General features: G+C 36.8%; 1 protein-coding gene across 1 annotated transcript in view; it reads left to right on the top strand.

The window, feature by feature from the left end:
• The window catches only part of VAV3 (vav guanine nucleotide exchange factor 3), a 180,496-nt gene that overhangs the window by 130,946 nt on the left and 33,767 nt on the right, over window positions 1–15,783 (top strand). The window contains exon 20 of the mRNA XM_067300822.1: window positions 13,154–13,290. Within this exon, the coding sequence (XP_067156923.1) occupies window positions 13,154–13,290 (137 nt within the window). The remainder of the gene's footprint in view (window positions 1–13,153; window positions 13,291–15,783) is intronic.

Raw genomic sequence — 15,783 nt, forward strand, 5'->3', positions numbered from 1 at the left:
ACTTCAAAGAACTTTAAACAATGTGCCCAGTTTTCCTTTAAAAATAGTTCGACTCTTTATATTCATCCATATGTTTGCAAATTGTGTTTTTGTAGTAAGCTTTACCAATCTGCCTGGTACAAAAGTCAGCTATTCCTGCCTGGGCATCTACTGTTTCTGCTGAATCCCTTTTTAAACACTGTTTTCACACTTAGCATCTTATATTTCTCTGGCATTGAGGCTGTTTTAAGAAATAGGTTATAGATCACAATTAACAATTCAGCAGTTTCATATTTGAATTCACTTTAGTACTCAGTTTTTCCAAGTAATGACACTATGTAATGGATCTAATTGATGTTGCAATAGACTCAGTTTAACCCAATTACTTTAACCCTTTGTGGTCCAGGAAAAATAGTGAGTTGCCTCTGTAAAGAACTCTAGGGAAGCACTTGAGTTCAGCCCTCATTACTGCCCTTGCTCGCCTCAGAATAAACAGAATACTTGTTCAGTCTTGCACATAACTCCCTTTTCTTCTTAATCGTTAGTGTGTAATAGTGAATTAAATAGTAACTTTATTATCTGATACTTTGAAAACCTGTCCCAGTTTCACTAACCTTAGAGGTTATTCTTTAACCAACCCATTTGGAGTGAAAGATGTGGGAAGAGGAGGAAGCATCAGGCACTGTACATCTCTTCAGTTCAGATGGTAAATCAGCTTGTCTACTGTTGTTTTTGGATTTTTTCCTTAATTGAGTTTGGCAGCAACAAATTACATGAAGTATGATACAACAACAAAAGCTTTATCTATGGATCACAGCTTTCCTTCCAGAGTTACATCTCACCTCTGGCATAGGAGTCTTTTCGCAAAGACCAGCGGTCATATCAGTACAGTGGATTCCACTTCATCTTCTGCAGTTTAAGTGCTTTTTCCTGTAAGACCCTACAACTTGCCTTATAGCCCCTCCCCCCCCTTTTTTTTTGCTTGATCATGGGAAGAAGAGAGAATAAACAGGGAGAGAGGATCAAAAGCAAAGGAAAATGATAAGTTGGAGACTTAAATCTAAGTGCTCTTGTGCGTTGTGTGCTGCTTTTGATGGTGGTACCAATTTAAATCCCGTAATTGTGCATAGCTCTGTACATGGCTCAGGTGTCCGATACACGTAGAATGGTCAGCTAAGGTCAGAGACCTGATATTTGGAGCTAAATGTATAAGGGGTGTGTTCTTTGCCCAAGCAGTGTTTTGGGGAGGAAGAACCAGCTCTGTGTGTTCTGCTTGGATCAGTTTGGTCTCTCTGGTGTTAGAGCTTCTTAGATGTAACTACAGGCTGCTGCCAAAAGGTATGGTCCTTCTTCCTACCCAGGTGTCTCCTCACTGTCTTTTCTCTTGAATTCAGTGATTATGTGGTTAAAGGGTTAAATTGATTCAATGAGATGATGGAAAATTATTCGGGGTGTGTGTGCAGAGACAGGGGGAAATAAGTAATTTTCTGTCTGATTGGGTTGCTGAACCAACTCAGTCCTGTGGCTGCAGCTAGTGGGGATGCAGGTATGGTTTATGTCCTAATGAATTACCCGCCGTTTGCTTGGCGAAGTGTATAATCTACAATCAGACTGAAAATAGAAGAGCCTTCACAACTGGGAGGATGAGATTATTTATTTATTTATTTAAAAGTAGGAATTAAGAGGGAAAGAAATGAAAAGGTTTTAAGATGAAGCCTGATCAAACTTTTTTCAGAATTATTATGGCAGGACTGACATCTAGACAGAGGACTGGACTTGATTCCCATCTTTATTGTCTGTGATAACTTAGTAATAACCTCTAGATTTCTTTTTTAATACGGGTCAAATGGTCATTGATTTTATTGTATGTTTTTCTGTCTCTATCTTTGTGGGGCACACCTTTTTACTGCTTATTATTTATTCATTGTGTTAGCCATCTACAAGGTAGGGATGTAAATGTAAACATTTCAGAATAGGATATAAATAATTATATGTAGGTATGTTGTTGCAATAGGCCAGCAATACTGCAAACTCTTGGGAGAACTGCAGGTGTCATGAAATACCATGCCTTTTGGCTTTCCTTGAAGTCATTTTCATAGACTGCCTATGTTTCAAATGTGGAAGATGTGCAGCATAAGAACAAAATCACAAGAATGTATTATATACAAGGGATGAATAATTTTAACTAAATTGCAGTAACAGTAAAATAAGTCCTCAGGCTTTTTTGTTGCAAATAAAGCAATTTTTTGCTCTTGTCCCAAAGAAAAGTAGTTTTTCACTGTAATTTATACAAACCAGAAGTTAGTAGGCATCCTTTTTGAAAGCAGATTTATTTCAGCCAAAGCAATAGCTTCCTTTCATTGCTTATTATAACAGCATAATACTAGACAACATTAATTTACAGATGCTTCTATAAAAAGTACATCTGTATCAGGTGAGGGTTCTTTTGTATGTAAGGTAAGAACTATCAGTTGATAAGTTAAAGATATATCTACCATAATCAGGGTAGAGATCACAGACAAGAAATATTGCTTGAAGAGGAAGATCACAAGAGTGTTTAACTCAGAATGCTGAAGGTTTATGTAGCGTCACTACAAAGCTAAGTGCAGATAAGATCAATTCTGTCATTTGCCGGAACCTGCCTGCTTTGTCAGGCATCAGCCACTTCCCATTCATGCTATACAACAATTTAAAACAATTATTTTGCCAGAGCATTTCTTTGTTTTAAGTAACAGAAACTGAGAATAAGGTGTTTTATCTTACTGGCAAATGCTATTAGTCAATACAGAGCACAGAAGACAAGATATGAAAGATGATTTTTATTTTTGTGATGTCTGGTGAATAAAATCTCAGCTTATTTTCAGCAATGCTTGTTTTTAAATCCGGTTTGAGACCAGTGAAAGGTTCTAGGTGGCATAAGTCTGCATATTGATGTGTTATAGTGTGCACAGCTACTAACTTGCTTGTCCATGACTATTATTTTAATATACAGATAGTATAGTCAGCAGGATGACTAATTCCATTTGTGCTGAATAGACTTGTTGAAAGGTAGGGCTGCCTTCTATCATGCCATGCTTTCAGGCATGCAACAGGTGAGATTCAACTATCATATTCTTATTGGAGTGTATTTATATTTTAGAAGGGACATTGTTTCTTATCTGACCAAGTTCTGTTCAAAACTGTTCAGCCCGTGAATGCTCTGTGACATGCTCAATAACAGAAAACTGCCTGTGTCATATACAAAGTTACGATGTTGCATAACACTAAACTCAACTTGTAAAGTGGGGCTCATGCTCTCAAGATCTTTTTCCACTTACTGCATGCTACAGAAGCATCCCTGGGCAGCCAGATTCTATATAAAATATAGCTCAGAGTAGGTACTCCTCTGGAATAATGGCTTTTTATCTTCCAGGATTTGTCCCTGTTTTTATCATAGCCTTTTGCTGTCCGCAAATCTACTGCTGCCTAGACACACCTTCATAGCTCATCTATAGTGTCTGCCCAATGTAAGTTGTTAGCTCCTCAGGGCAGGTACTTGTTTGAGCAAATACGCGTTTTGGAATGCCATGGCCTTCTGTGGCACCACATTAAAAGAATGATAATTAATACTGGTTAATTTTCATACCTTGTGCTTTTATATGAAGTAGCACCTCATGTACCACAGTTTTTAATTCATATACCGAAACTCTGGTTTGCTCAGTTTTTAGCAAAATATTGAAGCTTCTTAATTCTGAGGCAACATTATTTTTTAAATTTATATCCTTAATTCACTTATTAGTCATTTAGTCTGCACTGAAATATTGTAATTTCATTAATTTATCCATGCAAATGGAAACAGTTTTATTTTTGAAACACGATTATTCTTTATTGTTTATTCACATATGCTTTTAGCACTCGGCCATTTCCAACCTTTCTTAAAAGTGCTGAGATTCTTCTCAATCTAGGCAATTCCAAAATCCCCTTACTCCCACAAAGATATCTGCTCCCATCACTTAAAGTAAGGACTAGTTGCTTGAATAAGTGTTCAATGCTACAATTGCACAAAACATAAAAGTCCTTAACACTTGTTTGCAGGAAAAATGCTGTGAAAGGGAAACCAAAGTTTGTCAGTGAAGAAAATTAGCTTTTACTCTGATTTATCACAACACTTATGGATTTTACCATTATAAAAATCAGTGACTTTCCTAGGTGTCTTCCCCTTTCTTTAATGCAGTTCTGGTTAGCTGCCTTTTTTGAGGGAGGAAAAACGCACAGGTCAAAGTTCTAAATACCAAGTACCAGTTTTTGAGTGTAAATAATAAGAAATGATGTTGCAATTACACATGAAGTTTCTGTTATTTTAAAAATCCTTTCTTTCGTTTGCAATGCACTGTTATCCATCCAGGGCATGTCCAGGTTTTCTACGTGTGTGTGTTTGTGTTAGGCTGAAAAAAATAGTTGACAGGTGCAGCTGGAGCTAGTGGGGAGTTCTTGGGTGCTTGGGCTTTCTGAAAATATGACCCTTTATTGCTGTACTTATCTGTGGATGTAGAAAATAAAATGTAAGTATGTATTTTAAGAAAGGATCAAGTGTTTGAGTGATGCCTAGAACAGCTTCCGAAAAAGTTTGCTGAGCAAGCAGAAATGGTTTGGCATTTGTATGTATGTTCTTTTTGCAGTGTAGTTTCTAATTTTCAAATTGTTCTTGCCCTGTTGTAGCATTTTCTCCCCTGACTTCCCCAAATCTTTGCAATTTTTTCCTTGTATAGGGGGAAACAAAAGACATTTTAAATCTCTCTGAAGGATGAATCTGACTGAGTTGTGAGCAGAGCCACCCTTAAGGGACTGTGAGACAAATGGTCATCTAAATAATGAAAGGTTCATTCCTTTCCCCAAAGGCAGCCCTTATGGCTTTCTTCTTTATTTTAAAACCGTGGCTATTCAAAAGTGTTTCTGCAGTGTCTGCTTTTCTTGCACAGAGGCAAGCTCTGAGCTTCCAGATTCCTAAAAATTAATGTCAAACGTGACAAATGTCCCTCCTTAGGAGTTAGGTAAGTAAGAAAATGCCTTCTGTTGTAGTTATTTTTCTAAATAGGACATTAAATTCTGAAACTTCAGTTTAGATTATAAATTTGTGTAGCTAAATCACTTATTTCGGACCAAAATAGATGCTAGTCAAATTTTTAGGAGCACTAAGCTGAGCATTAATTTTAGGCTTGACTTGGAAGGGCTGAAAACTTAAAGCTGCTACTGAGAGGTGGCTCCACATCACGGACTGGCAGCTGTTCCCGTGCTACTAATATCACTAACACTGCTCGTACTGCCACTAAGCATAAAGAGCAAATCATCTTGAGAAATCTTTGCTGTACAAAACATTTGGGCTAACATCTGACATAGTGATGCTCAGAATGGGGGAAGAGTTGGATAAGATGTCCATTTGTCTGTGCGTTGTTCTTTAATCAAAAGAAGCTACTGTAAAGTAAAAATTCTGTGTAGAAATATCTTTAAAGTCACACAATTTCCAAAATCCAATTGTGTAAATTGAGTAACAAAGCTAGATTGATTTATTTTCCATGTAATAATGTCTATGATCTGCAGTGTTGTTCCAAGTTTGTGTAGCTCTTATCTGGAAAATGGAGATACAGCTACTTATTGGGGCCTTTTGGTAATGATCAGGTCTGCAAAACCTGATGAAGCAAAAGGACTGAGTTGTAGTGTTTTTTCCGTTTCTGATAACGCAGTTGTTGATCAGACTGGCAGACTGATTCTTCCTCCCACGCATCTTCATTTTAGTTGATGATTGACCATATTTGCAGAGGTCTGTGCCAAGAATACAGCTTACATATACAGCAGTCAAGAGAAATGGTGGAAAATTTGAATCTTTAAAAAATTACAGGAAACCAAGATTTGTCAGCTACGGAAGTGGAGGGGAACCCAGAGTGTCTCTTCAGAAAGATTTTTGAGGAGCTACAATGGTAGGAAAAGTTGAGGGAGAACAGTTGCAGAGAACAGGGTTAGGGCTGTAAAGAATTTTAACTTCTTCAGTAGACTTAGTTGTCCTGTGGGATGGTACTCTTGAAATTTTCTATGTCTGTGGAAGTGGAAGAGAAATGTAAATGTTTATCAGATGAGGTTTGGAGTGCATTGTAAATTTATCGTCTGAATTTTGAGGAATGAGATAGTGAAGGTTGTTTTGTTTGTTTATTTATTTATTTATTTTTCCCTCCCCCATACTGTGCTAGTGAGTTCTCTGTTTATGGAAATCAGCCCTGACAGGGCTGCTCTACCTAAAAACCAGAACGAGCAGAAGTTTAAACAGTTAATTGGGGAAAGCTCATGATAACTGTTAAATGTTTTAAATATCAGCCTTCTCAAATTTGTTGACTGAAATTTGAATCAAACAGCAAATTTGGGGATTACGTTTAATCATAGGAAAACCACTGGGTCTTTATTGAATAGTAGTCAAAGACAAACAGCTTATCAGAAGCCAAACAAAAATGGAAGATTCAAAACCGATTCTTAGACACTGTCAGCATTTCAGTCATCTTGCCTGGATATATGGTTTATGTGCAGTATCTAAGATTAGAACTTCTAATTAATGATGACATGCAAAAGCAATGACTTACTGAGATTGGGAGAATTAGAAGTTCAGTTAGAATATCTTCTTTGAGATGTGTATGTACTTTTCCAATTTAATAATTTTGTCTAATAATAATTATTTAAATCATTGCCACTCTGAAGAGTGCACTGTAAAGACTGTGCCAGCATGTTCCATGTACATGAGTTCTGTAATTTCTGTGTCAGAAGTAAGAAGTAAAAAAAATTGTTTTCTTTCACTTCATTAATAGACAGCCTCACAGAGTGAAAGTAAATATTTGTGGTGGTGGTGCTTTTTATGGATCTCCAACTAAGGAGCTTGGATCACCAGCTAGGTCCTTCTAGGCACATTTTCCCTTTGGCAGCAACTGTACAGAGCTATTGACTTCCCCTGGGTTGCGGAGGTAGATGTCACTTGATTAGGAATTAAGAAGCAGTTCTGTTGATAAGTGCAAGAGAGAAGAATCCAGTTCACTGTTAATTTGGCAAAAAGATCATTAGAAACAGGAATTTAAATCGCTGAAGCTAGCAGACCTGATTTGAAGAACATGCATAGAATGAAGAAGGACTTTGTTTTTGTGTACTTTGTGCTCAGAATAGAACTTCCCTTTAACTAGCAATTATTATTATTATTATTATTATTATTATTATTATTACTACTGGGCTAGGAGGTCAGCAAAAGAGGTAGCAAAGCTGACGTTTTATTTGTATGCAAAATCAGCAATTAGTTGTTACTATGTTATCTGCAGTTATACTTCTTGATCTGAAATCTTCGCAGTCTGACTTATTGTGGTGCAAATGCTGAAGTTTGGATTTGTTCGTTTTCTGTAAATATGAGATCTCCTTTGCCATTCTGTCTTGAGTTCGTGCTGGTGACACGATCAGTGGCACCATGGGTCACGGCTCTGACATCTAATTCAACAAACATGGACCTTCCACACCAAGCAACTGTGGGGTCACCTTGCCCTGGTGGAGACGGGTGGAGGTGCACCCGCTCGGGGAAGGGAGCTGGGCGCGTGGCTGGTCTCTGCTCTGGGAGCTTAGCAACGGCTAAGTGTCAGGATCTGTTTCTCAGCTAGGTTCCTCAGCTGTGCTGCCTTCCCTATTTTTGTAGCTACAAAAATATAAGTGACAAAAGTTTAAAGTTAGTTCAGAGTGTCCAGATAGAGCCCTGGCACTCTCTTTCTGGGGAAAGAAAGGAGAGAATTAGTGAAACTTCCTGTTGTTTTCTGTAAGAACAGCAAACGTCATTGTGTCAAGATCCTGGAAACATTAAAGTGCGGTCACGTCAGCCAGCCTAACATCGTGGGCTGGATTCCAAGTCTGTTCAAGTCAGGAGGCTTTTTTTCTGTTACTTTAGTGGGTTTTTTTGATCAGGTTATAAATATTTGGTGACGAGGCTTCTTCCTATCCTTCAAGACTTGTGTTAATTAGGATTGGATGTTCAGTGCAGACAAAGTTTTTATGTCTTTGTGCTAATGGTATATAGCATATCCAAAAAATCACCCTCACACCCCAGTCCTATAATCTGTGTCATTATTCTGTATGTTAAAATGATCTCTGCCTGAAGCGTAAACCAAATCTTGCATTATTTGGGAATAACAGATGCTGGAGTCAGTTTTGACAGATATAGGTTATAATAGGGCGTGCATCATACTTGTTGTTTTCAAAAAAATAGTGTTTATAAATCTCTGTATGAAACCACAGGTCATGCAGTGCCATTCATAGATGCAGAGTTGCTGTAAGAAGTTCATGTTTTCCTTGTTCCATGTGTAATAAATATCCTAATTTATTCTGTACTATTTTAATTCTAAAGCGTAACCTTCTTCCTTAACCTATAACTGTAAGATTAAATGCTTGAATGTGTGGTATGTTTTATGAGAGGTTTTATTTTTCCATAACACCACCAGATTAGTGCTTTGTAAACCATAACTCTAGCCAGCTTTCTGCTTTCCTCATGAGCTGCACTTTAGATCATCAGTCTGTGCAAAGTCTCTGACCCAGAGCTTGGCTATGAAGACTCTTCTAGGAATCTGGGGGTTTTCCTGGTTGTCAAGAAAATTTCAGCTGCTTTTTGATTTCAAGGTCAGAAACTGCCAAGCTGGTTTTGTGTTTTCAAATTAGGAAGTTTCCTGTCACCTGCAGCAGAAATGAGACTCTCTGGAAGTCGATGGGATTTTTGCCTCTTATTTTAATGAGGTCAGAATTTCGGCCATGCATTGTTCTTTTTGTTGGAATTTTACCTGCTTTTAGAATTATTTATGAATACATTTTTTTGTGCCAGATGTATTTCTAGATGTTTTTTGCAGTTGTCAAATATTCCCAGTAATGCAGCTATGTATATCGCAATGGCAATGTCTGTAATACTGCTTATATTTCACATTACAGTTCTTAATGCTTAATGTTTCTATACTGTTTCTATCACACAAAATCCATAATTACACTTAAAATTGTTGAGGTTTCTGTAATATACTGTTTTTTTTCCTGTCTGTTTTCTTATGTTACAATGAGTACTCAGGATGGTTATTGAGTACATCTGTGATGAATCTGTGTGTGAATTAAGGATGAAATTTGAAGACAGGCAGGAAAAATGTTCTAGATCTTGTCTGTCTGAACTTGGTATTTGGTATACTGCCTCAGAGGAATTGATCTGCTGCAAGAGGAGGCTAAAAGAACATGGCTTGTTTAGCCTAGCAAAATGAAGGTTAAAAGGGGTATGATTGCTCTCTCTAACTGCATTATGAAGGTAAATGCAGGCAGGGAAAAGAATTGTTCAGCCTAAAAGGCACTGTAGGCACTAGGGCATATTGGCATAAACTGGCCACAAACAAATTTATGCCGGAAATGAGGAGATTCTTAATTCTTCGAGAATAAAGTTCTGGATCAACCTTCTGAAACGAAAAGTAGGAACAACCAACCAAATTAGTTTTTGGGTAAGCTTGCAAAGCAGATGAGATGTGTGAGCTGGTGCTGGTGGTAACAGTGAATGGGACTTGGTCCATCGCACCCCTCTGTACCACAGATAGGTTGGGAGGTAAGGGGCTGACCAGTTTCCATCCAGTTAAATGTGTGCCATCTCAATGTTAACCCACTACAACTACTCCTAAGCTGCTATTATCAAATCTGTAATTATATCATGAGAAAAAAAATGTGTGCTATACTGAACTCTCTAACCATTTGCCTCAATTCATTACCTTTTCTGTATCCCATTTATTTCTTCCACACTTAATGGAGATATAAGGGAAGCTGTGTGAGAAGAGCTTTTATAGATGAAAGAAAAGCTATTCTGGAGTAGCACATGCTTGTTTCTGATTAATTCAAAGACTTCCTGTAGTCATTTGTTTCTGGATATTTTGAGTGCTTTTTAATGTTTAAAACTGTGGTTTAGGGGCAGCTCCTTCCACTGGTGTTTTCATATAATGAGTAAAATGCATTAGTTGCAGATTCACTGCTGTGATCAATACAGGCTATCCTTGTGTGCCAGGCATTGCTGGTACTGAAGTGAATATATCCTGTGTGCCTCCGACCTCATGTTGTTGGAGCGTGGGTTAACCCGCGAGAGACTGGAGTCTCCCTTTGTCGGAACATGGCAGCCCTTAGTCTTAACAGCTCTTGTAAAATCCTGGTTCTGACAATATGCCAGATAATTAATTTTAGTAGTTGTTGTTAACCTTTGCAGGATTTTTACAAATTTGCAAAATTGTTTTGTGTTGAAAATATGCAAGGGTTAGCAAATTACAGTTGCAGGTAAAAATAGTTTGTATATCAGCTTCAGTTTCTAATAGCTTGAGAAAGAAGTATTTCTATTTGAAATTTTATTCTGAAAATTTGCCACCAATTGCTGTACAAAGTACTTTTCAGAAACGAAGCTGAATCTAATCTACACAAGTATTAGCACCAGAAAATAACTTCCCTTGCTTATATATGCATCTTTGGTCAGTAGCCTTTAAGGCTAGCACACAGTATCATTAATAAAGTGGGTGAATGAAAGTAAAATAGTAATTAATGAAATTACTATGTTCTTTATGATAGGAATAGGGATAGTATAGGAATCCTAGCATATATCCCATTTATTCCAAATACTGGTTTATGTTTACCTGGTGATAGTGTGTAGACGTTGTGCTAAGCAGTGTGTGTGTGCAGTAAAAACAATGCATATCCCAAAGCAGACCAGAGACAACACTTGGGTGCAAGTAGGCTATAAAATCACAGCAGAAGAATAAGACCTGCTGGTCAGCATAGCAGAGAGCAGCTGTAGTACAGCTGCAGTGTAATCGTCACAGTGTCTGTAGGCATTATGCCAGAGGAGTTTTAAGAAGGGATCTGAAGCAAGATAATGAACTCTAAAGACTAAGACCCTGACTCAAAGCCTACTTAAATGAATAGGATTATTTCCAGTGATGTCAAGAGGTGTTAGATCAAATCCTCTAACATTGTATCTGCAAAGGGAATTTTATAATCAAAATCTCTATAGGATTTTAACTTTACAGAATTAAGCATATTGAATTATACACAAGTATTCTAGGCATGATATGTTTTAACATGAGTAATCCTGTTACCTGTTTAACAATTCTGCTAGTTGACACACATGATTTTTTTTCAGTTTCTATTGGCCTGATTCTCAGAGCTGCCAATATTCATAATTACCAGTGAAATAAAAATTGAAAGTCATTTTACACATGTAAATGATTAATTTGATCATTTCAGAAATATACTTTCTTATTTTTAACAAAACAGGATTTGCATTGAGAAGTATATGGGAATATTTCTTAATTGCCTTCTCATGAGTTCATTACAAAGATGGCATCTTAAGTATATTGTATCTGCACGCTAAAATGTGCTAAACTATAAAATCACAATCTAAGATTTCATAAAGCAAATAATTTCTTTTGTACGTTAGTCTAGACTTCCAAGCATGCCTCAAAGATGAAGACAAATGCAGGCTTACAGTTTATCACATATACGGAGCTATCGCTTGTGTTGCAGCACGGGAACTTTCTTGCATTAGGACTAAGTTGCCAGCTTGAGCAGATGATTGTAGGAAGCATTGCTTCTATCCACCACTCAGTAGATGCAATGTGTGTTGATGCTGAATCAGTATTTGAAAGCATGGCAGCCTTAAGTTGAGAAGTAAAGCAAGGTCTAGTGTTTTGCCTAAGTGGAATAATGGCTTTCTAATAATTAGTTGTCTATATTAAGTGTGCTAGATAGCTTGAAGAAATAGTAAAAATTATTATGTTGTTTGGGCTGAGTAGCATACAGAGCTGGTATTATTTTAATGTTTCGTCAGCATTTTGGATTAGTATTTATTCTTAACTACTGAGAATAATTGTTGTTGCTGACTTCTTTCATGTATCATACAACTTAAAGGAGGTGATGAATATTTGTATTTCTTACTGCCTTTATAATAGTAGTAATCTTACAGTAGAAACGGAAGGTTTTTTTGTAGGCCTGCTGATCCTTTGTGTTGAAAGTAATTTAATCATGTCTGCAGCAACAAACCAGTTAAATGTGGCAGCTACCTTAATTTGGTGTTCTTTCACTATTATTTCTTTCCAGTTCTCACAAAAGGTTATTTAATCAAAAACTATGTGATTAAAATTATAGAATGGACATGTCCAATTAATAATAGCAACCTTTATCATCCCATATGCAGTTAAAAACAAGAAAATTGTTACATAAAGTGTGAAAGAAAGAGAGGGACAGTGACTAACAGTATAAAGAGTAAATTTTTTTTTTTTTAAGAGCTTTTAAGTCTTTACTATGTTTGTTAGATAGTGGTGCTTCTTCACTTGATTTTAAGTATTTCTGTAATGCTGCAGCACACTGTTTTAGTGTAATAAATGAGTTGTCCATAATACTTCAAGTGCTTTTTTTAAAAATACCAGTATGTTTTTCAGAGTACTGAGTTTTCTCTTCCTCCCCCTGCTGTATTTGAGAAGTACTGAGGAGAACTCCTCAACTCTAGTTATAAACAGTGATTTAGTTTTTTGTACAGGCAGTAAGAATAATCTTTGAGGGAAATATTTAGTGCCCCAGGAGGTGGGTTGCTCCCTTTAATTAAATAAAGGGGGGGGTGGGAGGCATAGTTCAGGTGTTTAGATGCAGCTGGTGTTGATGTGGAAGGACCAGAATGCAACCAGAGTTCTTGTCTTGAAAATGAGACATTAAACTGCATCCTGGCTTACAATGTATATCCAAAACTATTGTCAAAAACTGAAAATGAGAAAAGACCTTATCAGAAGCCAAGAAGATCATCGTCCTTATTCTCTTGGACATGTTCACATTAGCAGTAGGCTTTTGGGTAATGCTGATCTAAACCTGAGGAAGTTCTCCATCTTGGTGTCTTTAATATTAGTTTATCACAATTTTTTGCCTTGAATTACAAAGATAACCTTAAGATTTGAACCTTTTACAGAGCCAGTGTTCACTATGCATATAGAGGGATGAACCCCCACAGTCATGAAATCAACTATTGCCCCAAGAAGAAGATAGGATAGGACAAAGCGGATGGAAAAAAATGATTTTTTTTCTATTAGATTGTACACAATATGTCACTAACTAAAAATATATGCTGTTTATTTTGTTTTTTGGTAAGGTTTACCAAAAATGCAAGTCATTCGAAACTACGATGGAATACCACAGCCAGCTCCACAGGATGGCCCGCCATTGCACATCCAGATTGGGGACACTATTGAGCTCATCCGAGGAGATGCACATAGCTTATTTTGGCAGGTACTGTACGGTTTAGCAAATGGCCGTATTACATTTTTTCCAGATATTAAATTCTTATTGATTTATTGCTGTTGTAACTTTTTTGTATTGAACAATAAAAAACCTTTAATGTGTTTAACCCCAAATAAATGACCAATACAGCTGTTTTCACTTCTCAAGTGCCAGCAGTGCCCATATTGTGTAAAGCCTCAATCTCGCAACCCTACTCAGAGTAGAAGTCCTGGTGAATAAACCTGCAGGAACATGGCGTTGGTAGCAATCCTGCTATTGAAATTACAGGAGTGAAGAAAGAATCTGGCACAGAAGCTGCGCAGGCCTGGAAATTTTCAGTCACTGCTTCTCCAGCGTAGCAGAACTGAAAGCTATGCTAGCGAAACAAAACATTTAAACTCAAATATGAACAGTAAATTTTTAGGGAAGAGAAGTAGATCTGCAAAATTGAACTGTGCCTAACTGTTTGAGATCTCGAGTCAACTAAGGACTGCTTTTATGTACAGAGGAAAAGTATACTCTATTGATGGCAAAATTAGTTGTTTCCATAGAAATTCACATGATTAAGACCACTTGTAACGTTATTGAAATTTCTTTTCTAATTTGGCACTTACATCAAAACCAGATTCAAAATGTTAAATGTTTTACATTTACTTTAAAGATAGATGTATGAAAATGTCCTGTTTTCCTTGGTTATGTTTTCTTAATTTTTCGTTCTAGAATGCTGCCAGCTACTGATGTTATTGGGTAGTCGGAAATAGAACGAAATGGAAGAACATCTAGGGTATTAATAGAAGAAAAACTGGTAGTTTTCTTCAGTTGTTATGTTTGTCTTTGTGATTTTTCTTTGAGGCTATAAGTTAATGATAATAACTTCATGAATACAGTTATAAAAACTCCTTGGTCTGTAACATGACTGAGGTGTTTTCTTTGTGTTTTTCTTTTTTTTTTTTTTTTTAGTTTTAGTTTACTGAATTCAGTGAGGATTGAAGCTTCTCAAAACTTTTCAGGATTGAGTCAGTGAATTCTGTTCCTATGCTATTGCATGATTCTGATCATCATCTAATCTGGGGAAGTCATAACCAATAGAATAGCTTTATCTTTTTTTTTAAAAAAAAAGCAAACCCACAAAAACTATAAAAAAAAAAAAAAAAACTGTAATCCAGCAGACCATGGATGTTTCACACCACTAAAAATAAATTTTGTCAAATATTGGTTGTCATGTGTAGTTTTATATGCAGGGCTTAGTTCTGCCAGTTCTTGAACTTTGATCCAGAGAAGCATTTAAATGTAGGACAGGCTAGAAGTTAATTATCTGACTGACGTACTTAGCAGAAGCCAGAATTATTGCCACTTTGTGGGACTGAATCTGTTGCCGTGTTCACGTACACCTGCCAACTCAGTCTACTGGAATATGTCTTGGATGTTATTTCTACTTATGTTAAAGAATTTAGCTAGAATCTCATTGTGTAACTAGCAGAAACTGGAAAGTGGGTGAGGCTCTTTCCCCAGGAGCATTAGTAATAGATTTGAATCTTAATGGAAATTGTCATCTGCATTAGCATCATTCAGGCAATTTTTTTCTCACAACCTGTCTTGTCACAGACCACTCAATATGGGTTTTCATGTGTCTTGTAATGACATCTGCATTTTAAAATGCATATTAAGAAATAACTGCAAAACACAGACTTTTTTTAAAATCTATAAGGTTTATTCAAGAGGGATTTTAGAGTATTTTATAGCTGACCAGAAGGAGAATAATGTTAGAATGGACTTTTAAATTGACCATCTTTCAGTTTAGAAATTCAAATGCTTGTAACAGATAATGTATTTGTGGTTTAAGGATAATTTTTTCATTCTTTACAGTACATCAAATAAACACCACAAATTATCAAGCAATGCTTATCTTAAAAAAATAACTTAGGTTTGATAAATACGTTTAGATAAACATTAAAGTTCTGCTAAGTTAATGTTTGTATGATTGGTTGCATAGAAATTATTACGGTGAATTCTGTAGTTGGTTTAGGCTGTATACACATAAATCCACCTGTTTTGCAGTCTGGAAAGCAGAAGTATGAGTTTTGGTTCGGGGTATTTTTTTCTCCTACCCCCATGAAACAGCAAATGCTGTTTGGAGAGGCAAACTGACCAATCGCAGAGAGTGAGGTGGCTGGAATAAGCTCTTCTGTCTTCCCTGAATTTACTTTGTCTCACCTGGTATCATCCCAAACCTAAGCTTTCTTCAAAGAGAATGTGGAAAATAGGGAGCTTGATCCTGCACAAGTTAGCCTACTGTTTTCAGTAAATACCTGGCTGCATATAAAAAGGAGGATAGTCTTACGCTGATATTCGTGCATGCCCCTTTGCACGACTGCTTTTCTTTGCTCGGTCAGGGTGCAGGAGGGGAAGAGCCAGGCCGCCTGCCTAGGTGCCGCTTGTGTAAACTCACTTACAGAATTAATTGAATGAGAAAGGGAGGAGGGAGAGGGAAAACTTGATGTT

The sequence above is a fragment of the Apteryx mantelli genome, chromosome 8, assembly GCF_036417845.1.
Source record: "Apteryx mantelli isolate bAptMan1 chromosome 8, bAptMan1.hap1, whole genome shotgun sequence".
Lineage (NCBI taxonomy): Eukaryota > Metazoa > Chordata > Aves > Apterygiformes > Apterygidae > Apteryx > Apteryx mantelli.